The 27,633-nt window shown below is 39.7% G+C and overlaps 1 protein-coding gene across 6 annotated transcripts in view; it reads right to left on the bottom strand.

Moving 5' to 3' along the window:
* Positions 1–27,633, bottom strand: part of MYO1B (myosin IB) — a 108,678-nt gene that overhangs the window by 49,155 nt on the left and 31,890 nt on the right. For all 6 annotated transcript variants that reach the window (XM_069022003.1, XM_069022002.1, XM_069022005.1 and 3 more), the window contains exons 4-7: positions 11,106–11,200; positions 7,865–7,969; positions 4,882–4,928; positions 2,104–2,167 (exon numbers count right to left, since the gene is read on the bottom strand). In XM_069022003.1, coding sequence (XP_068878104.1) covers positions 2,104–2,167; positions 4,882–4,928; positions 7,865–7,969; positions 11,106–11,200 — 311 coding nt within the window. The remainder of the gene's footprint in view (positions 1–2,103; positions 2,168–4,881; positions 4,929–7,864; positions 7,970–11,105; positions 11,201–27,633) is intronic.

Here is a 27,633-nt window from a genome sequence, read left to right as displayed (position 1 = left end):
TTATGATGTCATCTTCACATCATATTAATACCAAGCCAACAGATGGTCAGAAATCAAAGAATATTTATGAATATTTTCATTATCATACTTTTCCTTTTAAGCATAAGAAACTTCAGTACTTGATGCAACTTGACTTCATGCTTGATGAATTATGAAGACAAATCCTGATTTTGACTTAAACTGGAGTAAATTCTGAGTGGTGTGAAAGAATTTAGGCCCCCAGTATCCTCAGAATGGTGATACCTCACAGAAAAAGACATTGGCATTGCAATGCACTGCTGCAGACATGTGGAAAAAAATCTAAGGCAGCACAATCAACTTGCTTTGAAACTGCAAAGAATTTAAAATCTCTTTTAAAGAGAGATGGATACAGTACCAAATTTTGCAAACATTTAATCAAAGATGTGATATATTAACATGCTGCTACGGGAACTCAGTATTTACCTGTGACATACCCTGCCATGTATGGGGTGTTTCATAGTTCAACAAGTAACATCTTTTCCACAATAGGGCTTACACATCATGTCTTTATTCTTAAATTGAATTAATCTTCTTGCTATTAGATATTTATTACATGTGACAAGACAGAAAGAATGCCTAAAATAGGCATATTTTAGACAGATCCAAAAATATGTCTGCTCTTTGATACATATGTCATCACATCATTACAATTACATGTAATGTTATAATTACACCATGCAAAGATTTATGGGGCAGATAAACTACAGGGCAACTATTTGGATTGCCTTTTGATATGACACAATATTTTAATTACATGACTCAGTGCAGTACTTTCAAAGACAGACTGTTACATGTCCACTCTTTCAAAGGAGGGTTCATTTTTTGTATCCATTTTGAATGTGAAATAAAAAGAAACTAATAACAGCCTTTTAGAACCTTTTTGCTCACATTTCATTATTATGAATATATTATGTTTGGCCCCTAATTTTGTTGACTGCCAAATGTCAAATCTAATAGATATCCATAAACACTTACATAGTGACTAATTTGAGTTTCAAAATCTACTCTGTCACAAAAATCATGTTCTTCAGGCACAGTTCCAAAAGGTGACCTGGTCCAGAAAAAATGAAAAAAGCCAAAACCTACATTTATGTGCAAAATTCTTCACAGTATTTTTAAACTGTTTATGTTATATATGGAGAGTACAGTTCACCTTGGGTGAGTCTCATTATTTCACAACCAGTAAAATGCCAATGGAGTCAAAAGTCACATCTTTAGAAGAAGCAGATGAATTTGGCTGAGTGGAAAGAGAGGTCAAGGCTAGGTCAGTGACACCTAGTATAGTCACTCACTGCTCTCTTCCTCCCCTTTTTAAAAAAAAAGAAAACCAAACAAATATAGCTTTATATAGCACAGAGGAGGAATTTATTTTAAAAGCGGCACTTAAACCCTCAAAAGAAAAGCAAGTCAAAGCATTCTGGGCTGCCATTCAATTCCCAGCCTTTTTCCTCCCAACAGAGAGCTGGTCAGAATTTCTGAATTGCTACAGGTGTCATAAAACAACCTCCAAGGCCACCTTTGCCTCCCTAAACTCAACAGATGTTCATCCTCTCTCATTATAAACCTTTTCCTACACTTTGAGGTGTGTAAATTAGCACAGAAGGCTCTGGTTCCAAGTGAACATACTCATCTCATAGTGATCTCCAGCACACTTTGTATCACCCTTGCAAATTACAAGACAGCATCATCTGGACATCATCTGCCATAAATACATGACCCATCAAACCTAGTGACACAACTGACTCCACGGATTCAAGCATAAAAAGACCCTCAGATATCCATATGCATCTGCCACCAGCTTCAGAGACAACACACAGACTCACACGCATCACTCTGTACCTTTGAAACACCACGGTCAATTCAATATTCATGCTGACTTCTTCAAGTCTGTTTTCACTCACTCTAAGGTACATTATCCAGCACCATAACAGCAAAAAAAAAATTAAAAAGCAGAATTTATCACATAATGGAGAGAGATTCTATTAGACAAACACAGCTGATCTTTTCAATAATTTAACCATCTCCCTTTTTATACAAAACATTTTAATCTGTGAATATGCTGATACCAAAAGTAATACTCACAGTTGCTTATAACTCCCCCAAGTGGGTCACCTTTGAAATCAAACTCAATATCCATGTATTTTCCCTGTGAAAGCAACAGATTTTAAGATTATAAGTTCTGTTTAAGAAAAACTGTTCAAGACATTGTTTCAGTTAGTTGCTTGAAAGGTTAAAAGAGTGATCTGAGAGTCTCCTGTCAGATTTCTGAAAAACAGAAAATTATTCAAATCTTCTAAGACATTATCACAGCCAGGGATTTTTATGAAAACAGCTTTAATCGGGTCTGTAAAGCAACCCAGTAGCTTGCTCAGTTTCTAAGGTTCTATGAAGAAAACGCACGTTATACAAACTTCCATCGGAGTGCCAGGAACACCAAACAATCCCTGCAGCCATTTAGGTATCGCCATGCTTATTTACTGAAGGATGAAGGAAGAAATTATCTTGCAGGCAGCCTTCTTTCCTCAACGGGAGCTCTCAGAGCGTGAATCAAGGCAGCTGATGGAGAGCCGCTCAGTCTGGCCCGAAGGAGCGGCTGGCAGCGAGCGCTGCTCGCAGTCGCGGGACGCCTGTCCCTGAGCGTGTGCCTGCCTTGTAAAAGTGATGGATTCTTCCCGCTGAACTCTCTCCCTCGGAACTCGGGAGACCAGAGGCAACAATTAACGGGCTGTCACCGCACAAGCGATTTCAATCCCGGCCGTGCTGGCGCAGTGTGTTTCCTTGACTTCTGCTTGACTTTTCCACATCATAGAAGATTGCTCTGGTCTTTGCATCATTTTAATTTATTTGACAAGTGCTTAATGCAGTAACAGCTAAATTTAACAGTGACAAAACGGACAGACCCACACTGTTCGGAAAAGGCAAAAGCAATGCTGCTCGAATTGGCAAGGCAGTTAAGAGAGATAAAAGCTGCTGGTAGTAATTCAGCCAAATTCCACCCTCTGGCGCATACTTAACAGGGGATGCTGTTCACTGAGAGGGAGGGGGTGAACACTGAAACAGGCTGCCCAGAGAGGCAGGGCAGGTTCAGGGCCGGCTGGACAGGGCTCTGAGCAACCTGGTCCAGTGGAAGGTGTCCCTGCCCACGGCAGGGAGGTGGAATGAGGTGGCCTTTAAGGTCCATTCCAGCCAAAACTTTTCTAAGACTCTGTAGCAAAAACAGCACATTGAAAAGCCTTGTGTTTATACTTCCTTATTCACTGCATTTAGGAAGAGATTGGGTTTTATTTATTTTTCTATTTTACTTTTAATTACAGAACATAAAAAACCAAGCACTTTACACTGACTCAGTCAAAGATACTTCCTAATTTACTGAGTATTTTGTCAAGATTGGCTTGACTCTACTTAAACTCTTATTTTCCTTGCTGCCAGATGAGGTAGCTAGACAGGACAGTATTTGTACTGTCTTGTTCAAGGTTAATTCTGAGCTGATTCAAATTTCAGAGATATAAAAATTAAATCAGATAATTAAATTTTTATTTCCCATAGACTGGGACAGCGGGGTGTTTCCAAAAGCATTTTTAGCTCTGTGTTTATAAGCAAGTACTTGAAAAGCAAAATAGTTGTTAGTTGCACTTTGTCCTGGAAAGACTTCTGGGCTGTCTGCTCATCATTTCTGTAGTGTCATGTCTGATAACTGCAATGTTTCTACCCTTTCTATTAAAAAACATTTTAAAAATCTCTACAGGTGCCCCAAATTTTGGCCCTGCCCTCGTGATGAAGACCCCTTGCTCTGTTCACAATCAGACGCAATGAGCTGCAGAAGGAGCATTCATAGACATGTGGAACATCATCAACCCTTGACAATTAGAAGGGAAGGGGAGGAAATCTCCCAAGTGGAAAAAAAGCACCTCTCTCCAGTCTCACAATGTCCAGCACTTTTATCCATTTGCTTTTACTCACAACACACCATTCTCCCAGTGTATTGATCTTCCTTCTGTTGTCAACTTTATACATCTCACAATATTACTCTTCTGGACACAAGTGAGCAAATGACAGAGTTGTACTCAGCTTCCTGATTTTAGCAGGAGAAACTATGGTAAGTATTCACACTTCTGAACCTCCCAACTCTAGCTTCAACTTTTCCGTTTTCCCAACTGTCAATTCTGATAATTTCTCATTCAGTTTCATGCTAAAAAAGGCTGAATTCAACCAGTTGGTTATAAAGAATTTAAGCAAAAAAGTAATGTTACAAATATTTATATTAAAACCGAAGTTGTGAACATCTTTTGAAATGTTATAGAAAGCAAATGGGAACCTAAAGTAGTAATTTTAACAAAAAATATACACATATGAATGGAAGACAAGATCACATGGAAAGATCTACTTGCTAAGCAGACCAGTTGCTGGACACATGGTCACTGACACAAAAAGCCACCAGTGCCAAAAAATTAAAGAACCCAGCTGCACTGTAATTATGTTTTCATCCGGTCACAGGCTGCCACATCCTAATTTTGTTTTTCTTTTTTAGCCTCTACTTTGATATTCAATTGAACTCTATGCCCATATCAGAAACCAAAGAGATTTCTGGCAAGGAGGTGAAATGTCTTTTAAGAGGGGTCACTAAAAGTGCCCTCCTAACACACTGGTGAAGGAGAACAAGCTCCAATGTACAAAATGAAATACTGATTGTTGCTGAAGGTGTTTGCCTTCTTCAAACACACAGTCCTCAGACAACTACAAGAAAGCTCCCCCAAATTATTCCTTCCCTCTTTACAGATGCCTCGATGGGTGACACATGGTAAAACAGAAGTAGCCAACAGCACAGCATGCTCCTCAAAAAGGACTGAAGAAAATACTTACAAATCTAGAGGAGTTGTCATTCCGCGCCGTTTTGGCATTTCCAAAAGCTGGAGAAAAACAAAGATGACAAGCAAATCTATCAGTAAAAAACCACTTAAATGCTAAACTATCCAGGTCTGCTTATATATTTAAAGGAATTACAGACTTCTGAGAAATAATACTCTGCTCATTGTATGGGCATCAGTCACTGGGGACAGAGTGTGACAGACGTGATCACAAATGAGAAAAACCTACAGAAGTCCAAAGAAGTTTAGTCTCAACACCTTCCTTGTTTAAAAAAGCTAAAAAAAAAATGTACAAGAGGAAATGGTTCCAAAACAAAACTGCACCCATATTAAGCATATATCTTTGGGGTTCGAATCAACAAATTCATGATTTTATTACCCAAATAACTAAACACAGGAAATACTTCTTCCTCTTCATTTCAGAGACAGAAATGAATCCTAGTTCCCAGAAAAGAGTATGTTAAAAGCTGGAGGCCAGAATGGAGGAAATTACAGAATGACACTTTAAAATTGTTTGCATGGGACAGTTTAATCAATGCTTTGAAACTGACTTATTTACACCATTTCCACTCATTAGTCCTACCTTAAGGTGAATATTAATCAGCTGAAATCAGTCAGGTTTACAATGAAAGTTTGTCTTCAGCTTGACCTAAACTAGCTTTCTGAATAGTTTGGTTTCAATTTCTCTAGCTCAAGTTTTATGACAATGAAAATTCTCTGAGAAAGGACTTCCCAGGGCTATGTTCAGATAGGCAGTCAACATCTTAGAGCATGGGCAGGACAAGAACTCAGACTGGAGGACAATTCCAGCTCTGAAACTCACACATTGTCCAAGCACATGGAGTCAAACAGGAGTGTCCACTCCATCATTAGGTACAGCACTCCTACTTCCAACAAGAGACTTTATTTATCCCAGTATTTATTTACATAGCATATATATATTTTCAAAGATCAAATCAAGTCAATGTTTTTTGGGCAGAAATAAATACATGCCTTTAGGCTTCTACAAACTTGCATGAGTAGACTTATTCTTGACCAAAGAACTAGAGCCAAAATGAAAAGTTTGTTGATCCTAAAGGCCAGGATAAGTGAAAGAATTGTTTTTAAAATCTTTATGCCCTGCAATAAATCATCTTTTCAACAACCAAATCTCTGAGCTGCATTTTCTTAAACGCAGTGCTGAACAGTAGAGTCATTTATAACTGCATGGAGTCAAGCACAAATGTTCCATTATAAAGCATGAGACACATTCCTTGGTTTTCCCTAAAGTTCATTGTTTCTAAAAGTTAATTTACAGTAGCAACTGTAGTTTTAAAAAAATAATCCCGTAAGATAAATTATGCATATGTAACATTTATGTCATTTTCTTGCACTGCAGTTTGACTGAAACAGAGCTACATAACCAAAGAAAAATAAATCTGACCACAAATGCTTAATTTCTCTCTAAAACCTATATAAGCAGCCAGGCTTGCTCAGTTTTTATTCCTTATGGAATAAGCCAGTGTCCAACCTCCCAAAAAAGCTAAACAGGCACTACCAGCACACCAAGCAGAACAAAAAGTACCTCAAAATGATAAGGCAATCTTCAGTAAGCCTACCTGATTCCTCTTGCATTAAACCAAAGCTTCACAAACCAACAAGAAATCACATTTAGCAGTCCCTGGGGAACAATCTAGCTTTGGCAAGAAAATCCTCTGCACCCACCATACCATTTCTGTCTATATCTGAAATCTGCTTCCAGAACAGAGATAAAACAATGCAGCTCTTCTCTGTGAACCCAAAACAATGGAAGGCTGCAATCCCCCCATTCAGCTCTAAGGGGAACACAGCTGATCATCAAAGAAAGGCTTATCCAGCACTTCCATTATTCTTAAATGACAACATTTCATCCTTTCTTTACAAGTCTTTGCTTACAATTTCTGTTTTGTGTACAAAGACCACGTTTTAACCATCCAGTTCCCCACTGCTCTCTGCCCACTTTCTTGCATTCCCTTTCCTTTTTTTTAACTTTTCCCTCTGTTCTTGCTTGTAGAGTGCTTGTCCCCTACAGACTCCAATTCATCACATAGAAGCAAGGCAATAAACATAATGTTGACACTCAACAGTCTTTACAAACATCACATATGATCTGGCCATAGTGCAAAATTGTCTTTTGACAACTGACTTTGTCTCAGCCCTACAACAGCTTCGAGAATTCTGGGAAAGACTGAGCCAGGAATCGACACAATAGACCTAAATAAGTCAATGCTAACCAAGGAACTTCTGAAGACAATTATTAGACAATGGGACAACACTGCAAGCTTTAAGGATCATATATCCTATCTCCAGGAAAAAAAAAAAAAAAACAAACAAAGAAGATCTTGTTTCTGGCGGCCAACATCTTTAAAATAAAATGACTAATTAAAAAAATAAAAGTCTTTCATGGGAGAGCAGGAATGGCAGTTGTCAGGAAGACAGGCCAACAGCCACCAGACCCAGGGAACAATAAGTCTCAGGGAATAACAGGCATGCATATGGATTGGCTTCGTTTTTTCTAAGATCTATTTCTTCACCCTTTTTTTTTCCTAAAAGAAAAATAATGTCTTACAGAGCTTGTTTGTTTACTAGAGACTATAATAATATGATTTGGAAGGAAATGAATCAGAGGGACTGAACTGAAGTCAAGTCTTTTGATACAGACAAGCATCATCAAGGCAGGGTTAAGAAAGGGTAAGCCCTCCAAGAGCAGCAGGAGGAGGCTGGGAAGTATGACCTAACTTCCTAAGCTCTTCCTTCATGAGGGAAACCATTTTCTTCTCAAGAAAACCTACATGGAACTGAAAAAAATCTTGCAGCTGTATTCACATAAAGCATCTCCTATGGTTTTGGACCCCAAATAACAACGAAACATCATCAGGCACAGTTTTCCAAACCAGCTCAGCTGGAACACCAGTATACACACAGGTAATATGCTCGTACATGCTCTGTGAGATTCTTACCTTCAAGGACTGGATTTGACTGTAAAAGTTGTTCTTTTACTTGATTAACCTCTGCCCCTTTTCCACATACAGCAGCTACATATGACATGACAAGTTTGCTGGCCTCTGTGGGGGAGAGCCAAATAAAACAGTGATAAGCATTGGCAAAAAGGCCACAACATTATTCTACAGACTAAATCTCTGTCACATTTTCTCAATGCCAGACAGGAACGGTGAGCACATTCATCTCAGTTTTCTCCTGCATTGTTGTACCATCTGGAAATGCAGAAGGAGCATACCCTGCTATGAGACCCATGCCATTACATCAACAATTCTCTTGATTTAAACACCCATAGCCTCTACTATGAAGCTAAAAGAAAGCCATCACTGGATACAGCACATTACCTGCTCCTTTTACATTTAGCCTCAGTAAGAGGCATTCTTCAAGGGAAGAACATTATCCCCTGCTGACACATCAGAAATGTTTTAATCTAGCCTGAAAATAAACAGTCTCAGGCAGTTTCAAGACACAAAATTCAATCAGTTTATATCAGCAGATACACAACAAGTGAAAACATGCAACACTTGTACATATATAATTACAACTGTAATCTACAAGCAACTGAGTAACTGCAGCATCACATAAGTGCTGCAGTCTGTTTGAAAGTATAACCAACAGAGAAAGTGAAGCATTCATTTAAACAATGAAACTAATTTGGAGGTGCTTTTAACAAAGTCTGGAACAATTTTTAGACTCTCAAAGCTGGGTTCATAGCGGTGTCAACCACCCATGATAGAAACGAGGATCAGATAATCCATCCAACCCTTATGTTTTTGCTGGTCAGGAAAAAGGAGATGGAAAATGATTCTGTTTATAAAGTGAGTCTGTGATGGTTACTATGATGCAAGACAGTGAAATTTGAGGCAATATTGGCTGATATACAATGTAATTACAAACAGCTGGAAACCCTATCAATTCAAGACTGTGGTCATAAAAAAAATCATTACATCCCATTTGTAACAGATCTTCGGAGATCTGTTACAAATTTAAGGGTCGCATTGCAGGAAAGAACTGACGGATTAGATGCTATCCCTTGGATTTTGATTTTTTCTATTTAACCAAATTTGTTTGTTAGCATTATATTACCATCCCATAATGTAGAGGAAACTGATCAAACGTGCCACACAGGGAGCAAGCAAGGAGCAAAAACTATAGGTGTGTTCAGAAGGCTCCCATCTCCTTTATTTGTGCCTCGAACACAGCCCTCCTTTTTAAGACTCTGTTCCCTCCAGATCTTGGAATGACCAAATTATTTAATTTGAGATATTTCCTAAAACAGTCAACATCTTTAAGCAGAGCCACTCAATCACTGAGAGAAGCATGCATCAAAGCAGCAAAAAAGCTGTAATAATCGTTCACACACAATGACTTCAATACAGGCTTTGAACATCAGTGAAAGAAAATAAAGGCCCTTTCTCTTTTTAGGAACTGTGTTTGGCCCGAGAAAGACATCAGGAAGGGAGTTATCACCCTAACATCTCAAAACATTTAAATACACCACTTGTTCTGGTGATGCACCATGTTTCCTTGCCCAGTGTTACTGTAAGTTAACATGAAAAACATGCAGAGAAACAAGAACAAAATCGGAAGCAAATAAACAGACCCAACCGATGACAGTTCAGTTTCAGTTCTTCTAGGGCAAAAGTGTCAAATATTCTGGCTACCAAAACTTTAAAACATGGTTGTATAGTGTATCTGTACTAGGAGGTTTGTTTCCTTAACTCCAGGAACTTTTTTACCCACCCCCCTGCACTACCACCCCCCTTTATTTTTAATGAAAACCTGAGTTCTCAGCTCATAGACCCATTTCAGCAACAGCAGTTACATTAAATGTTAGAGAATATCACAGATTCCAAGTCGATGAATGACTTGAATTTCAAATCCTAGATAATTTTGTACTTACCTTTATAAAAAAGGAACAATTCATAGTGTTTCCCATATGGCCATAAAAATTACAGAACAGTCAAAATCTCTATACAAATCTGAATTTACTATTTACATATAGCAAAGTTCAACAACTCAACCTCTGATTCACCTTTCAAATGAATAAATCAATAATATGTGTACTTCAGTTGTATGAGGTGCTTGATAATTCACAGTTCGTGAGGAAATCAAAAGTTTAAACACCACCAGTACAGGACTCTTTTCTAAAGTCTGAACTTCTAGACAGAACCTCAAACAGTCATATTAATAAAAACTTGGGTTTTTTAATCTGCACTTTTACTGAACACATTTTCCTGTTATTGAACTGTAAATAAGGATTATATTACAAGACTTCAAGACCTCTCAATTGGATGCCACTAATCAAGGAGCACCAAAAATAAAGTCTACATTTTATATTTTCACAAAAGTCTTGGAAAGCAACTTCTTGTAACCTACTTTAAGTCTTGCTCAGAATAAGCACACAAAGCCCCATATAGTCTCAGATTCAAAGGAAAAATCTCTCAAATTACTTGGAAACAGATGTATGCCTTCCTACCCACTGCCTCTTTTGCAAGTCACCTCTGTTTTAAATTGCTGTCTTTGAAAATAACTGGCTTCTTTCTTTTTTAAAGTCTACCTAAAATGTACTGCAGTTACGCAATCCTCACTTGGTTTCTAACCTTCCAGTTGAAAAACTAGCAGTCATTTTCAAGGAAATGTCAGCTTTGCCTAAGAAACTCAGTGTTCTGGTACACAAGCCAATCTTAGCACTGCAGTTGAGCACAGTGTGCAAAAGGCTGATAAAATTTCCAAAGTAATCAGCTACTGCTATTTCTTGTCCTTAGACAAATAGCATAATCCAGTTTTTAAAGGCGTGTATTTATTGAGAGACAAGTAGAAGTACCAAGTCTAGAAAACCCAGAGCATTCTGTTTTCTACACCTTCAAGTTTCCCACCAGCAGAGCCTAAATGTTTTCTGGCCCTTGGAATATTCTGTGACAAGTCAGCATTACTTTGGTACAACTCTGGATACTGATGAGGACACTGTACTAACAGGAAATGAGACTTAAACATGGTGACAGTGTGAAAAAACCACTATTTTATGTGAGTTCACACCTGCAGCCACAAGTGTGACAGCACCCCTTTTCTGCAATGGCCAGACAAAAAGAGTTACTGACATCTCTCAACTCTTACAGACTCCAGCATCCCTTTGCCAGACTCTGAACAACCCTGAATGTTTTTTAATCAGGGTTCAGTTTAATCCAAACTGCTCCTTACCTGTTTTCCCAGCTCCACTCTCTCCTGTAATAAGGATGCATTGGTCTTTGTCCTGGTCCCTTAAAGACCTGTAAGCTTCATCAGCCAGAGCAAAGCTGCAAAGAAAGAAAGAGCCAACTGAGAATTAGAAAAAAAAAAAAAAAACAAACTACCAAATACCAATGATAATTACAATCTGTCCTTCATACATCCAGGAAAAAAAACCCAACCAATAAAAACCCAAAATCCTCCAAGTGCTAATGTTGCATAACTGATAAAAGCATTCATTTTACAGAATATAAAGATCTGCAGAAGCAAAATTGATACTTTTTATCAGAGGCTTACTTAGACCTCCTCCAGGAACAAGCAAAGATAATCTTGAAGTTTTTCTAAAGATAGCAAAGTCAAAATAAAATAACAGAATTTTAGGGAAATGTAGCTATCTTTCTTCATTGAACAAAATGTCATATTCTTCACTGAAAAAAATGTCAGTGCATCATCAGGGCGTGTTCTGTCTGACGACATCTCTAAGATAAAGGAAACAGGAGACCCCTGAGCAGTAACTAAAATGCAATTTCTACTCAGTAAGAAGAAATCTCACAACCTTATAAAACACTGAGCATTTTAAGCCTTTGGGTATAGCTGGACTTGTGCATGAATATGCAGAATTATTTCCCATTAAAACTGTGTTCTTAACCCAGTAAGTGTGATGTCATGTAGGGAACCTAAAGAATATAATAAGAGCCAACAGATTTCCTGTACCAAAAATGTCTTTTCCTGGAGCTCAGAATAATCATGACCCCAAAACCCCTGGGCTGCAATTTGAATCCAGATGTGCTCTGCTGCCATGCAGCAACATATACTTTGGAGAAATGCAGATGTTTTATTTGTATTTAGTTTTCTTTAGTAGTAATTTTGAGACAGAATAAAGATTTTCCTTCAACTGCATCTTTCAATTAATGGAATGAAGTACTCAGGAAACTAAGCATTTTTCCCTTGGAAAAACTTAAACAAGCAGTATCTGTAAAAGGACATAAAAGCAAAATCCAAATAAAAAGGCACACGTGCATTACCCAATTACAGAAAAAATATGATATCCAAACAGGGCATATTTTTACATGAAATAAACAGCTGTTCAACAGACCAAAAGCTTTGTTAGATTACTGCATCTAGTAAAATATTTAGTGTTTGTATGTATCCAAAAGTGGATATTGTTTATTATTTACAGCAAAAAAAACATGTATGAAAACCAGAAATGAACTCTCAGGTCAACATAAGATGCAGAATCATTGCAGGTTCAATGCACTTTTTAGAAACTTGATTCTTTCTTCTACAACAGTTCAGGAACTTTGTATTCAGCTGATAATCGCAAACAGATCAAGTATTTGTTTTGGACAACATAGCTATATGGCGTTTTTTTCCACAGGCAACCACAGCCCCTTTATAGAAAAGCAAGCTCTTTGTCATGACACCAGTTAGAGAAAGCAGGAACAGTACAAAGCAAGCAGTGAGAGCCACACAGGGCATTTTCTAGAGGCTTCTACTGCTGCAGTTTGAAAGCTTCAAATATTAAATCTATATATCCCCAAATTAATCCATATTTATTGCTACTGCTGTCCCTTAGCTCCAGGCTTCTCTCCCCAAAAAGTTTATGAAGAGCATGACATGTTGTCTCCAATTTATCATCAGGTGCATGTGCAACACCGTATTTTCTACTTCCTCACCCCTCACCTGTATGAGACTCATCTCATATTTGCTTATTTGGGTTTTGGTTTTGTTTGCCTATTTGGTTTCATGGTCACATCATGCTACCAGCCCAGCCACCCTGCAAGAGATATGGGTAATCAAGTGAGGGGCATTTTTAAAGGTTAGGAAACTGGTAAATGAAATACCTTGCAGCTCCCTTTGCTACTACACAGTAACACCCTCCCCTCCCTCTCTAGGGCCTGCCAAGGATGCTCACGCCATCGTTTCGTCCCTCCTTGTGCCCCTGCCATCTTCTCTCCTGCAGCACATCTGCCTCCCCAGCTACGACCCGCCCAGGGCTCCACCTCTCTCCCTGCTTTTCTCCAGCCTACTTTGTCCAAGGCACTAAATTACAATTCTCCTCTCTGGACAGATGGCTGGGCCATCCACTTAACACCCGCGATCAAAGGTCATTAACTCCTTTTGATACATATCCCATTGAACCCGGAGTAAGGCTGATCTCTCAAACCTTAATACTGCTGTGCTGATTGAAGCATTTGAACTCAGTAGTTCAGCTGGAGGTGAAAATGTGTTTACGAGAGAGTAGCAGGCTGTAATGTTTCTAGCATTACAACAAAGTCACATTGTGATGTGGCCAACACGCTGGAGAACCAGCAAAAAAAATATAAAATACTCTGCTGCTGCTGAGAGACCATGACACAATTTCTGGCACCCATTTCACTGTTTGGAATCCAAGCTACAGTAGCAATAACACTTTACCAGACTCTCTTACAGGACATATTTAGGAAATTAATAATATTTGTTGAATGTTGCTGCAGATATACTTGCAATTTGAAAAGTACAACAGCACTCAGAAAAGCTCATTCCAGAAGAGATTACCTTCTTTTTCATAAGGAAAAAATTAAAAGCAACAGGATGAAGATGAAAAAAATAAACTGCACTGAGCATTCATGGGCCATGTGAGACAAACTTTAACAATAATGCTGTGATTTCCACAGGTTTGACTGAGTGAAACTGTCCTTCAGCAAGAAGATAAAGAGTCTGAAATACTTTTCAAATTTACAGACTGGATGGCTCATTCTGTACCTCTTGTCCTTCAAACCATCTTGGCCATCAACTAGTTTTTCACTGTTGAAACAATTTTCTTGGCAGTAGTTTCACAGTGGGAAATGAAATCAGCATCAAGCACAGAGAAAGTATTCTCTGTTGATATACTGAGTTACGAGTTAATCAGCTCAATACTCATTCGTCTTTTCTAATACACTGAATTTAAGTTTCTCAACAGCCCCTGTCAAAATGTATTTTACTGCTTGATGTATTTATCAACTCTGCCAGCACTGCATAGTTAAAGACACCAAATCCGGTTTTTTCCTTCCTCCACAGAGAAACTGAGAGCCTAATACTGCAATGAGGTCTCCGAAGTTGGAGAAGAGATGGGGATTTAATCCAGTTCTGGTTTAATCCAATCTAGTCAGAGATGCTTGGCATACACTGTCATTCCCTCCAATCTACACAACCCACAAAGCCTAAAACTCCACCAATATGTCAAATATGATCTACTACAGACCAAAGAAAAAATAAGTCAACTCGTTTCAAAAGAAGTTTTGTGTAAGTACTTATCAAAAGTGACCCAGCAGAAGTGTTCTAAAATCTACCACTGATGTTTCAACCACTGTTCCAACAATCCAATTGGAGGAGGAATAACCAAGAATCTATTTAAACAACTAAGACTCGTCTTTCTGGCAGTGCATAAAGAGCATTAGCACCTTTATGTCAGTCTGAACAAAGATCTTTATCTCAAAGAAGAAGATATTCAGATGTCACGTTGACTTTCACCGCACAATGTTAACACCTCACAGCCCTTCCCTATCTATTTCAACATCTATCTTTACAGTAACAGAAAACCCAAACAAAAACAAACCTGGAGTCTTTTAGTTCAAACTCTATCTGATCAAAAAAATAGAATTTCATGCTATTCCCTATTTGTTAAAAAAATAATTTCATTTAAGGTCATTTAAGTTTAACACATATTAATGGTCTATAGACCACAAAGAACCCTAGCCTTTTCCTTTTAGCAACATGAAGAGACATGGCTCTGTAAAGTCAACATTTGCAACCATAGATTTAAACCACATACCACTCTTTGAGCCACCTCACAATTACAGAGCCTAAGTAAAATTTTAGAATAGTTTAAAAAGCAGTTATAAACCATGTGTTTCGAATTAGCTGATGAGTGTGTCAGCAGTGTCAGTTACCATACCTTATAATAAGCTCTCCTTTGATTTTTAGGTTTTCGTGGAGGAAGATGACATTCTCTTACCACAACAAACACAGAAATATTTACTGCAGTTCTCTTTTAGCTACGACTTAAACTATAAAAGCAATTTGAAATCGAAATGCCACCCACACCTAGCTCAGTAAGAAGGCTCTGCTTTTTTTATAGCATGGCCTGTTCAGCCACAAGCTCCAGATGGCAAGATCTGTCACAAAGTCCTAACCCAAAAATTTAACAAAGGGAAACAGCACAGCCCTCCAAGCGGGATTTCCAAAGGGCTCTGGTAATTTTCAGCATCTCAACAGCACCTCTGTGCTTGAACAGAACACTGGAGTCAGGAAGAGACAGGAGCGAGGTTTCCACTCACTCACCTTGAGACAAGAAGCAAGTGCTGCACTTGAACACTCCAGATTGCACCCACAACTACAAAAGCCATAAAAACCTCGCTTTTATTGTCAGAAATTCAGCTCATAGGAGCAGCTGTTCTTTTCCTTTAAGCCAAACTCACCAGGATCAGTACTTGCCAGATACTGGTACTTTTTCTGCTATCATTTTCATTCTTTCTTTCATTTTCCTTAGCATTCTCAATTAAAAGTAATTAGTTAACACTATTTTAAATTCTCTCCAATTGCTCTTCTCATGCACTAATAGAATCAATTCATCTCTTCACCAGCTGTTGCTTTGACTCAGAGATTCTTGGTCCCCATTTCAGAACATCTATTGCTTAATCTTGGCTATTGACTGACAATTCACTTACTCCTTTCAAAGGAAATTAGGAAAACCTCTTTTCTTGACTGTTCCAATGCCTCATAAAGCAGAGTCCTGGTAGCAGGGCTCAACTGCTCAGGTACCAGGATTCATTTCTGCTCAAATGTGCCTAAACACACTGGCAAGATGCTAAAGGCCAGTGCTTATCAAAAATTATATACCACACTAGACTAAAAAGAACAGCAGTGATATGTAAATTGTGCATGCGCTTTTAATATGAATTTTACATTTAATGTAATTTAATTATTTCAAGTTTAGTTAAGAGCATAATTTCACTTCCTTCCTTCTCTTTCTGAATGCACAGAAGTGCTCAGTAGCAGGGTAGCAGCAAATTATTTCTTTCACTCATGACATGCAGTGGAAAAACATCAGAATTACCATTTGCTCCAGTATAAAAATTCTAACAACCTGAGCTAGGAAGAGTAGAAGCAGATTTTATTAAGTGCTTTGAGACTTTATGTTGTAAATCATCACTATTTGCTATATATATTCCCCCACCCATTGAAGCTCAGTGGAAAATTCACCATTCAGGAAAAACAACTGTAAGAGGCTATTTATAGTATTAGCTCATGGTGCAGAATCATTTAATTGCCCCAAGGATAAAAAGTGTATTCCCATTTTCCATAATTACAAACTGTCTCATGTTCAGCACTTTGACACACTTGAAAAGAAAAGGTTGATTAGCCTGCCACTGGAGTGAATAAAGTAACAGCTGAATTGATGGAGCATCAGCTAGGACAGACCTTCACAGGAAAGCAGCTGCTCTTTCAAAAATGCCAATCAGGGAAAAAAGTAAAACAAATTTAAACACCAGGATAAAGAGGTGTGCTAAGACAGATGGAAAGCCTTTGCTCCTATTCATATCCTCCAGTTTTGTTTTCCTGGTGAGCACAGAAACCTGTTTTATGAACAATACTGTGTGGTAATACACACAGCAGAAGGGTACCTCCTGCACAGGCCTCCTCACTTCATTATTCACGTGAGCCCCTGTGACGTTATTAGAGGCAGAACAAAACCCAGAACTGTGCAAATCAGCCCATTTGATTTGTAAGAAGCAGCCGTCATTTACAGAAGGGAAGGGACAGAGAAAAAGGGAGAGGGGGAAGAGGAAAAAGCCACTCTTAATTTTCAAGAATAAAACACTTCAGTACACAGGCTGAAATTAAGCCAGAGTGATTTATTTTCTGGTAGACTGGGAATATAATATACCCTCTGATGCTCATATATACACTGCAGGCTTAGCAGAAGACTTGTCTCAGACCAACAACCTGAGGTCTGGACTAAAAAAAAAAAGTTCTTGCGGAAAATCTTGTCTTTCTCAGACTGAAGCAGATTTAGGACATGTTCAATGAACTTCAACTCAAAAAAGCTCCCTACAGAGAGGTTCAGACAATGCTTCTTCCTAAAATACTGTGCCTGCACAACCTCTCAGCTCACCAAAGCCCAGTCCTTTTCCCTCTCGCAGGATGGCACACATGCCCACTCTAAGGGAGGCTTTATCAGTTTTAATCACTTCCTTTTGCTGTAAGAACAAAAGAAATTATTTCTCTGGGGTTTTTTTTTAACCAGCTGTGATCTTTCCCCAGCATTGTACAGAAAAGCCAAAAATGCAGCCATTGATTTTCTGCCTATTTCAACATCTAAGGCATCTCGTTAGAGCTCACATTAATATGATGGAAAACAAGAACATAGGCTCCTTTTACCAGGAGCCTATGACCCAGCTGTTCCCTTATTTTCCTTCAACCAGTGCAAAACAAGAACTCTGTAGCTGAGGATCACCATACCACTTTCCAACCCAGACTACAAAATAAATTCTCCCTCTGAGTTTTAGCAAGCCTGGTAAGCATGCCCACATCCCATCCCACAGCTCCATCCTGTCAGCTGGCAGTGAAATACACCCAGCAGACCGTCAGGACAGTGGCCTGGGCATGGGCCCAAGGTTGGGTCCTCCAAAGGAATGCAGGATGGTGGAAGAGGGCAGCAGCAGGCAGAACCCTGGTGCTGCAGGTAACCAAGCCACCAGGCCTGTCCCCTGTCTTGGTGACACATTTACCATGGAACACCAGCTTGGGTTGGGTATTCCAGGGCACACCAAGCTGAACTGACATGGACCAGTGCCAGCTGTGCACACCATAAACACCTGCAGCTGCCCACAAACAACAGGGATGGCTCGTGACCCAGTCTGCCTAAAAAAAGGAACTAAAGTAGCAAACTCCTGTTTGGAGCAGGCTCATGTTGGTCAAAGTGAAGATATGCATAAATCAAGGCGGGGCAGGGAAGCAAGTATCTCCTTGCTTTTCAGAAGTGCAACTTGGCTTGGATTTCCCCTTGACTAGTCCCATTTTCCTTGAAATTACATCAGCCAGCTGGATGGCACATAACCATCACCTCCTCACCCATACCAACGCCCAGTAACTCCCAGTTCCACAGCATTAACCAGATGAGTTTGTAACTCTCTCACCCCAAACACCAGGCTGCATTACCCAAGGCAGACAACCAGCTGCTACACAGTCACACAGCAGGACACAGACAGGCCTCCCACAGAACAACCCCAAGTCAGTCTGCTGTCATGTGCACAGCAAAGATTTCAAGTTTCTCGAGGGAAAAGGCATTTCTGTTTACAAAATCAATAATTTTATTAGGTTATGATATCCTTGAAGGGACGTTCAGGGAGTGTTTTTTACTGTTTCATCAAAAATCAGATTTAGTTAGATGTTTATTTGCTAGGATGAATCAGCAATTGCATGATTTGATGACTGCCTAAACCAGCCAAGTCCTTATACTATGTGTTTCCATGGCAAAACTATAGGCTGAAGCTTCCTGGTAGCCATATTCTGCATCAGAAGCTGCAGGTTTTTCCCTGAGCTGCCATCCCAAATGCACTACAGGAGCCTGCAGACACCAGGGGCAAAGCAGCCCCATGGCACAGCAGAAATGCTGATGGCAAGCTCCTCATTTTTCTCCACCGAACTTCTGAAGCTTTCCAGTCCCTGAGGGTGGGCTTGAAAAATTTGGGATTTATTCCACTTCTCTGGTTCAAATGGAGCAGCAAGGGGTCAGACAGCTGAACAGTAAGGGAAGAGAGGAGCAAACTGATTTGCCATGCTTGGCTTCTGTCAGAGCTTAAGTAGAAGGCACAAAATTATTTAAAATCCCAGTTTACTGTTTCATCTACACAGAAGGAGATTTGAACTGCACCTCTGAGCTCTTGCACGTGTGTAAATGAAGCGCTGGTGGGACAGGGAGGGAAAAGGGAGCAGGAGAAAACAGCCATTCCCTTTCTGCGCTGAAATATAGAGACTCTCAGTACTTTCACAGAAAATTGAATTAGTTTCTGTACCTAACACAGCATGTGTCTGAAACACAGGGAAGTTCACTTGTCAAATACACATGTTCGGTTCATGTCAGCTTTGACCAAATTTTACATAAAAGAAATCTTTTTCTGCAGAACAAGAAATGTTTTGATTATGCTGCCACACCATGAGAATAGCATGTTATCAGTAAATTCCCCCAAAAAACCTGAAATTCATCTTGTCTTAGCTAGCTACAAAGAATACATTTTCCATCAAAATAAAACAATGCAAAACAATTAGTCCTCATTTTTAAAACACAGATACTGGTTAAAAAGGGGTCCTTATAATTATTCATAGCTATTTCAGAAATACAGGTTAAGTGAGATGCTTAGAAGACAAGACTTTATAATCCTATCAGAGGAACAATGATCATTATAACTTGGCTCTTCCTATACAGACAGGAATATACAATTAATTGCTTTTCTCCTTTTTTTTAATTTATAAATAGGATGTATCTTTGGGGCTTACAGTTTGTGCTTGTCCCAGTCAGTGGCAGAGCACTGATTTAATCTGTTCAAAAATGCCAGTGACTTCTTGATCTCACAAATGAAGCCACAACAGGGCTATACTGGTTGTGGGGTTTTCCTGGGGCAGAGGAGGGCAAAGTGCTGCTCTTATGACTTCACATGAAAAAATGTTTAGCAAATAGTGTTCCATTTCTCTGCCTCAAAAAAAAAAAAAATTCTCCTACATCGCAAATCGAAAATCCTGCTTTTTTGGGTTTTTTTGCATCCTGAAGTCAGAAGGCAGAAATAAGTTATTTCCTCCTGACGCAGCGACAGCAAGAGATACAGCAAGTCAAGTTTTGGAACCATGCAGGGTTTACTGATACCATGTGTTCATGCAGGGACTTCTCTCACTGCAAATAATTTTATTGCAGAACTATCAGTGCTTTCCAAACAAATCTGTACTTCTTTGCTAACTCAAGAGAGAAAAATAAATGTATGCCTTTATTCTAAAGTAAAGAAACACGTTCCAGTACTCAGGGAGAGTAAAACAGCAAAGGGAGGTGCATACTCACTGCATAGAAAGGGATATGTTGTAAAAGGTCTCACCTCACAGGACAATAATCCAGCACAACTAAACTCCAGTGTGCAGCACATACCCAAGAGCTACATCATCTCATGTGAAAATGAGATTGTGGAATGACTTTATACCTCTGTCTGGTGAGACAGGTAAATAGATGTCAGTCAGGCATTAGTGCAACACACTGCAGTGGAATGCAACAGTTTGCCAGCAGAAAAAATGCCAAGCACTCCACCAAATTCATATCACAGTACTGGAGAAATGGAATCACAGAATCATAGGATTGGATTGGAAAGGACTTTAAAGATCATCTCGTTCCAACCCCTGCCATGGGCAGGGACACCTTTGCTAGACCAGGTTGTTTCAAACCCCATCCAACCTGGCCTTGAACACTTCCAGGGATGGGGCATCCACAGCTTCTCTGGGCAACCTGTGCCAGTGCCTCACCATCCTCACAGTAAAGAATGTCTTCCTGATATCCAATCTAAAACTACCCTCAGCTTGAAGCCAGTTCCCCTTGAACTGTCACTTCATGCTCTTGTCAAAAGTCCCTCTCCACTTTTCTTGTGGGCTGCCTTCAGGTACTGGAGGGCCGTAATTAGGTCACCCCAAAGCCTTCTCTTCTCCAGGCGGAACAATCCCAAATCTCTCAGCCTTTCCTCAAAGGAGAGGTGCTGAATCCCTCTGATCATCTGAACTTCTTCCAACAGGTCGATGTCCCTCCTGTGCTGAGGACCCCAGAGCTGGATGCAGCACTGCAGGTGGGGCCTCACCAGAGCAGGGTAGGCGGGCAACAGGAGTATTCTCACATCCTCAGAGCTATTGGTAAGCTAAAGTTGCTAATCACCAGATTTGAAATCCAGGCTCTGGGCTCTGTAACAAAGGCTAGAATGCAGCTGCCCACAAGTTTATCAGAGACAACAGTGACAGAACTGCAAATAAAAATAATTTACTTATCTGGAAAACATCTGAAAGGCAATGTCAACACTATGTAATTACATAGTTATGCTGCTACTCTACTCAGAGGTGTGACTGAATCCTTTTTGATTTTGCAAGTAACTCTCAAGTTCTCTTAACAAACCAAGTAGTTTGTTAAGAAGTCTTACACAACTTAATTTCTGCCTCCCAGCTCTTTTCCAAATAAAGCCCCTGCCATGAACCCCTGGGCAAAGTAGGCACTGAAGCTTATCTGAGCTTCTAAGAGCTTGTTAGCTCAGGTACAACATTGAGCTAACATGTCTATCTAGTCTATTAAATGGCATTTGCTCAAGTTTGTGAATGAGATTTGTGGACATATGTCCAAAATTATCTTTCTATGAATGGTCAAAGCAAGAAATGAAAAGCCTCCTTGAGACTGCTCAAACACGAGGCCCCAGTTCAGTTCATGTGTACTATTTCCAGCAAAAATCTACTTGGTTGGAATGCTGATGCTCAAGGAGGATGTCAACTGCACATATTTGTTTTCATCCTCACTACATCCTCACTAAGAATCATCCCAGGAGTAATTAAGACCAGTTGCAGCTTGAACTCCACAAGGTTTAGCAACTAAAAATCATTTCTGCGGTATGTAAAATGGAAACTGTGTATACAAGAAAAATGCAGATTTAAACTAATTTACTGAAATGACCACAATGAAACTGTCTTTGTAGTTCAGACCTTTGTTTGTAAACCCCAGTCCCAGCTCTCTTATCTATTCAAAACACAAGTAAAAGATTATTCAGTGTGCTAGACTGTAAATATTAAGACTGTATTTCCTGATTCCTAACATGAAAAAGTTTATCCTTAATAACCCAAACTACATTAACCATTATGTACCCAGAGCTGAATAAAACAGAGCCTTTTGCATAATGGTGCCAATAAAAAGAGACTGAATAGGAAATGATCTGCTGCTGACAGTGGTACCACATCTGAAATTTTACTAGAGTTTATTTAAGGCTTTAAACATTAGCCTTGTTTATGCTGTATCGAAAATCACAACAAAGGCTCCTAGCAGAGCAGATGGGCATTTTCTGGTGTGCTCTAAATTGCTTAAAGGGAAAAAAAAGAAGAGAAAAAGACAACCATTAAACACAATGAGACACCTCCAATGAAAGGACAACAGCTGTTCCTACTTGCAATTTGAAATCCCAGATCTTAAAGAGAGTACCAGGTTGCCAGTGCAGGAAAGGCATAATGAAAATTCTGGTCCATGTACACACAGTGCTTAAAATGGGATTTGTCTCCTTTTTGACAGGGCCTCTCTACCTGTCCTCACTTTTGAGACTGCATTTAAGAAGCTAAACACAGCAGTGTCTCCTTTTTAAGCACAACTCATTATTTTCAGTGTGCAAAAAGTCCCAAAATTCTAATGAAAGGAAAAATGAAGCTATTGAATGTTCTACTTCATGTGACAATGTGAATTAGTTTTTAAAAAATCTCAGTATTTTATGTCCTAAAAATATTAATGGCATAATATGAATGCTAGACAGAACAATCCAGTTCCAGGAAAGTGAGAGAAATGGGATCTGGCAAAAAAGTTACCATTAGTTTAGACTGCTGAAGCATTTACACACATCCCCAACATATATTAAGGCACTTTTATTTTTTTGCTTTTTTTCTTAATTATCTTTGGTCTAACAATCTAGCCAAGCTCCAAACTTTTCTGTGCTTACAAATAAACACAGACTGTAACAAATACACTCACATGCAGAAAAAAAAAAAAAAAGAGAGACAGTCACAGATAACTAAAAACATTTGACTCTACATCCCCAACATGACTGAAGTCAAATGTGAAGTATGTTGTGTACAGGGGTACAAGTAAATATTTGAAAACAGTTCTGAAAACAAAGTTATTTTGTGGAGGCTCTAAGCCAGCAGTTAATTCATGAAGGATGCTCCAAGATTATTTTCCTTTGTACACCATGACAACAATTATAGAGTTACAGAAGCATCTGGAACAGATCTCAAGTTAAGTGTTTCCCTTACAAACTCACTATGTTTTAAAGGTACCCAAATTCTTGCATTCTTCTTCCTCAAGAAGCCCACTGGGCACACGAGTGTTGTCTAGGACCACACACAACTCACCAAAGGAGACACTGATGGATCAGCAGGCTCTCCTGGAGCCAGGTGGGTCCAGCCCAGAGAGGGGGGCTCTGGCAGTGGGACTGACAGCACTGCCAGCTGGTGTGGCTGTGGACACTCAAATGTTTGTGAGCCAGCAGAACTGGTGCTTTTGAATACTTTTGTCATGGCAGAATATGCTGCTGCAGCTTCTGAGAGGCCGAGAGATGAGGGAGGGTGAGACCAGAGGTAGCCAGTACTCTCCATCTTCTGGGGTATTTTGGGTGGCAGTTCTGCCTTGATGCTTTTTATATCCCCTGAGGTCTCTATATATACTCCTTCCTAGGCTAGGAAGTGTTCAGATGGCACAAGAGCACAGAAATCCACCCAGTCTCCACACAGACTGTGTGCAGGCAGCCCTGCCAGCCCCAGCCCACCTGCGCAAAGCTCTGCCGCTACACGGCATCGTCCATTCCCATCCTGGACATCCCAAGTCCTGGACACCAACAGGAGGATGACAGCACCAGTGCCATGCAAAAGGAATTTAAAGGGCCTTTTCATTTCTTAATTTAGACAGAGCTACTTAGAGGACCAACGGAAAGGCTCATTCCACCAAACTCTGGAATCCAGTCTAAATGTCACTCCAGAATAGTCTGAAAATTAAAATAAAGCACAACATTCATACATACGCTGCTTTTTCAGGCTGTTTATGCTTCTTGGGTGTTGGGTGCATTTTTGGAGCTTCCTTACAACCACAAATCCTGCCATAAGTCAATTCCTGTATTATTCTGCATTATTAGAAATTTCATGCAATCTAAAACCAGCAGCGAACAAGCAACTACTGTTCTTGTCAATAAGACTATATCCACCTCTGGAGCACTGGGGCAAGATGGCTGCATGATGTGCTATCCAAACCCACTAAAACAGCCCTGCTCAAATTTCAGGAAAAAGCTAAATTTGTTGTTGTATGTGAGAGAAACCCTGCTTTGTACCCTACGCTTTCAAACTGGCAAATCAGCTCCAAAATGCTCTTCAGAGGTCAGATGGCCACTTTAATACAGCCACATCACAACTGCCTTCCTCAAAACTCTTTTTTCCCTAGAAGGACTTGTGAGGTCTCCTACCAAGCGTAAAACATAGCGAACTGTGCATCCCATGGTGGGTGTGAGAGAACACTGCTATAGAAGAGGCTCTCTCAGGCATGAAGTCCTTCTGGCACTTGAAGCAAGCATGATGCTTCATCCATCCCCTTTTCACCTCTGTGCTTGAGGGACTGACATTCATGGGCACACCACATCCAGCTCTGCCTCCTACAGAGGTTAAGAGAATAATAAGTCTGACCTCTACCAAAAAAAGACTTCAATGTCCTCTGTAGGGCTCCATCCCCCTCTTCTTTCAATTCACTCCGAGCATGGGTTTAACAATTAGGTACCAACAGTCCTCCCTAATTGCTATTTATGATTTCCACCAGTCATAGATGTTCCCTCCCTGCCCAGTGGTCAGTTTTGCCAACTAACCTCTCAAGTGACCATCTTCTCTCAGCTATAAATCTCTTCTGGAAGCAGCACTCTGCCAAGCCACACAAACAAGTCCAAACACCAAGTCTCTGGAGAAGTCAGGAGTTATTAGGAATAAGAACAAAACATCTGTAAAAAGCAGATACTGCAAGGTGAAGAAGACCACAGTGTGGTGGTTAAAAAAAAAAAAGAAAAAGAAAAAAAGAAAATAAAAGAAAAAGAAAGAAAATTAAGATTAGGAAAGTACTAACTGAAACGGAAATGTTAAAATAAACATACTGGGGCAATGAAGGACATTTAATTCTGTCACAGGCTCTCATCCCACCATCTTCTTCAACAAATAAAGACAGCTACTATGGATCTCACCACTCTGCTAACTATGGGGAAAAGCTTAGTTCTACATACAGGTAGAAACTATCCTTCACAGCTGGGGCTTTATCACACCCTTCAGACAGAAATATTTGCCTTACATCTTAGAGGAAAAGGAGTTACTGAAACCTTGGTGTTCTTGAAGATATCCAATCCTTTAACACCACTAAAAAAAAGAAGAAGAGCCAGAAGCAAAAATATAACTTCTATATTCTGCATTTACATTGGCTCAAAACTTGAAAAGGAAACAGCAAATTGTATCCATTGTCAGAGTAACTGCAGATATCCACAGGATAATTATTTATCCCAATAATTATCTACATGACAATAATTGAAATGAGGAACATTAATAAGTTCCTCATTATTGCATTTTAACAGGTATCACATTGATATATTTGTGCTCGTGTTCTCTATAAAGGCAAGCTGGTTTTCTGCAGTTGCCTGCGTAAATTTAAGCCTAAGTTTGAAAGCTTTACATGAAAAACCATTCAGAAAACTTCAGAAATGTCAGGTTTAAAAGAATTCATAACAAGTGAATAGAATATATTGCAAATTGCCTAAGTAGAAAGAATTCAATAGGTGTCTGATAAAAGCCACCTCTGGATTTTTACTGCTGCTCTAAAAACTTCAGTGCATAGTCAAAAAAATGCACAGGGACTGAACTCTTATTTGAATGTAGCTGGCCATTAGCAGTTACAGCTGCCACTTTTACTTTGTCCCTCAACCTAAAATAATTTGTAATTCTTCTAGAGCAAGCAGGTAAGGCATCTCAGAACATCAAGAGGAGCAAAAAGCCACGTGCCACCTTCCCTGCCAGGGACAGAGAGCTGCTAGTAGCCAGGAGACAAGGTTAAAACAGGAAACACAAGAAAGCACCTACTCTCCAACCCCTTAATGCAAATCTGGTACTGGTACATGGTTCAACAAAAAGTGATACAGCACAACAGTTACAAATACATGGGATGATAATCTATTTGATTTCCCATTGCATTCACTTCAAAGATGCCAGCAGCTGCCTTTGTCACTGGTGAAAATCAATGTAAAAGAACAAGATAGACAGCTTGGTTTGCTCTCATGACTAGCTCAGCCTCAAGATAAGCAAAGCAGCAATTACATCAACTGAGAGAGCAGAACAGAAGTGTAAGGACTGCACAAATCAAGCAGCAAACTGTTTGAACACTGAAATGTCATACTCTGCCCTGCCAAGTCAGAGACAAGTTTGATCCTGCCTTGCAGATAAAGACAAAACCAGCAAGATTACCAACATTAAAAGAAAAACAACAAGCCAACAATTAAAAAGCTTGGTAAACTTCCTATTTCACCTATGCAAATAGCCACAGACTATGAAAACAAGCATTCCAGGAGACCTAAAAAAATAACACTTATTACATGGTGCCACAACAGCAGTAGCACAGTAGTGTACTCAAAGAAGAATGAACTATTAAAATAAAACCTCTTGGATCAAATTTTATCAGCTAGAACACTATCCAAAATCACCTGACCAGCAATTCAGTTTGGCTGCCCAATGAAAGTGTGACTGTGGTCCTACTCTAGTTTCCAGAGATCATTTAAAAAAACAAACAGAAAAACAAACCCTGTCCCAGCCCTGCAATTAAGTATGAACTGGCGACACTGAAAGCATCAGTCACTCGCACAGACGCTCTTGAGGAAACACAGAACAGAGGACAAGGTGTTCCCTCCCTCCTCTTTCACATTAGGGCTAAGAAAACACCTGAGCAGATTTTTCACTCCCTAAAGTGTTTCCTCCAGTGACCATATACAGCAGGAAATCTCCAGGTAGGGATTTCCTTCATGTCATTATAAACTTCTGTCTCTTTTCCTTCTGTTTTCTTGTGCTCACCAGACCTGCTCTTTAAGTGGGACAGCTAGCATTCTCAAGCACACCCTCCCTACCCATCACACTGAGGCACACACAAGTACCTCCAGCCTAGACAGAAGGTCACACAAAACTCCTGGAAAATAAATAAAACCTGATTTATGTTCTCCAGGAGCTCCCACATGGAGCCATACCTGTGGGAACATCCCATGGCAGATTGCTCTAGGGATGCTGACACTTAAATCCTGGGCTTCCCAAACCTGAACATTCTCTCCAAAACTGCAGACTTCAGGAGAATGTGAGCTGTCACACCAACAGGAGATGGAAGAGTTTTGGTGCCATACTGACCTGGTTTCTGTAGGAATCTCACAGCAAACCACTGCTAGAATTTTTTTTTAATTAATTGCTTGGGTTTTTCTAGCTGGCACTAGTACTAAAGTTACATTATTTGTAAAAAAGAGAAGCTGAAATAAGAAACATGCTGTATCTAATTGTTCTAGACACACTTTCTAGGCTGGATGCATTAGTTCCCTTCTAAACAGTCAAGAATTTTACTTTGCTCAGGATCACACAAGAGGAGCCAAAAGTCTTTCCCAAGTGGTACAGTGGGCTTACCCACAATCAATTCTTCTGAAGAGGCCATGGCTCAACAGAGATT

Source organism: Aphelocoma coerulescens, chromosome 7 (genome assembly GCF_041296385.1).
Source record: "Aphelocoma coerulescens isolate FSJ_1873_10779 chromosome 7, UR_Acoe_1.0, whole genome shotgun sequence".
NCBI classification, from domain to species: Eukaryota; Metazoa; Chordata; class Aves; order Passeriformes; family Corvidae; genus Aphelocoma; species Aphelocoma coerulescens.
The sequence above is the reverse complement of the archived record's forward strand: the minus strand, read 5'-3'. Positions and strand labels throughout refer to the sequence as shown.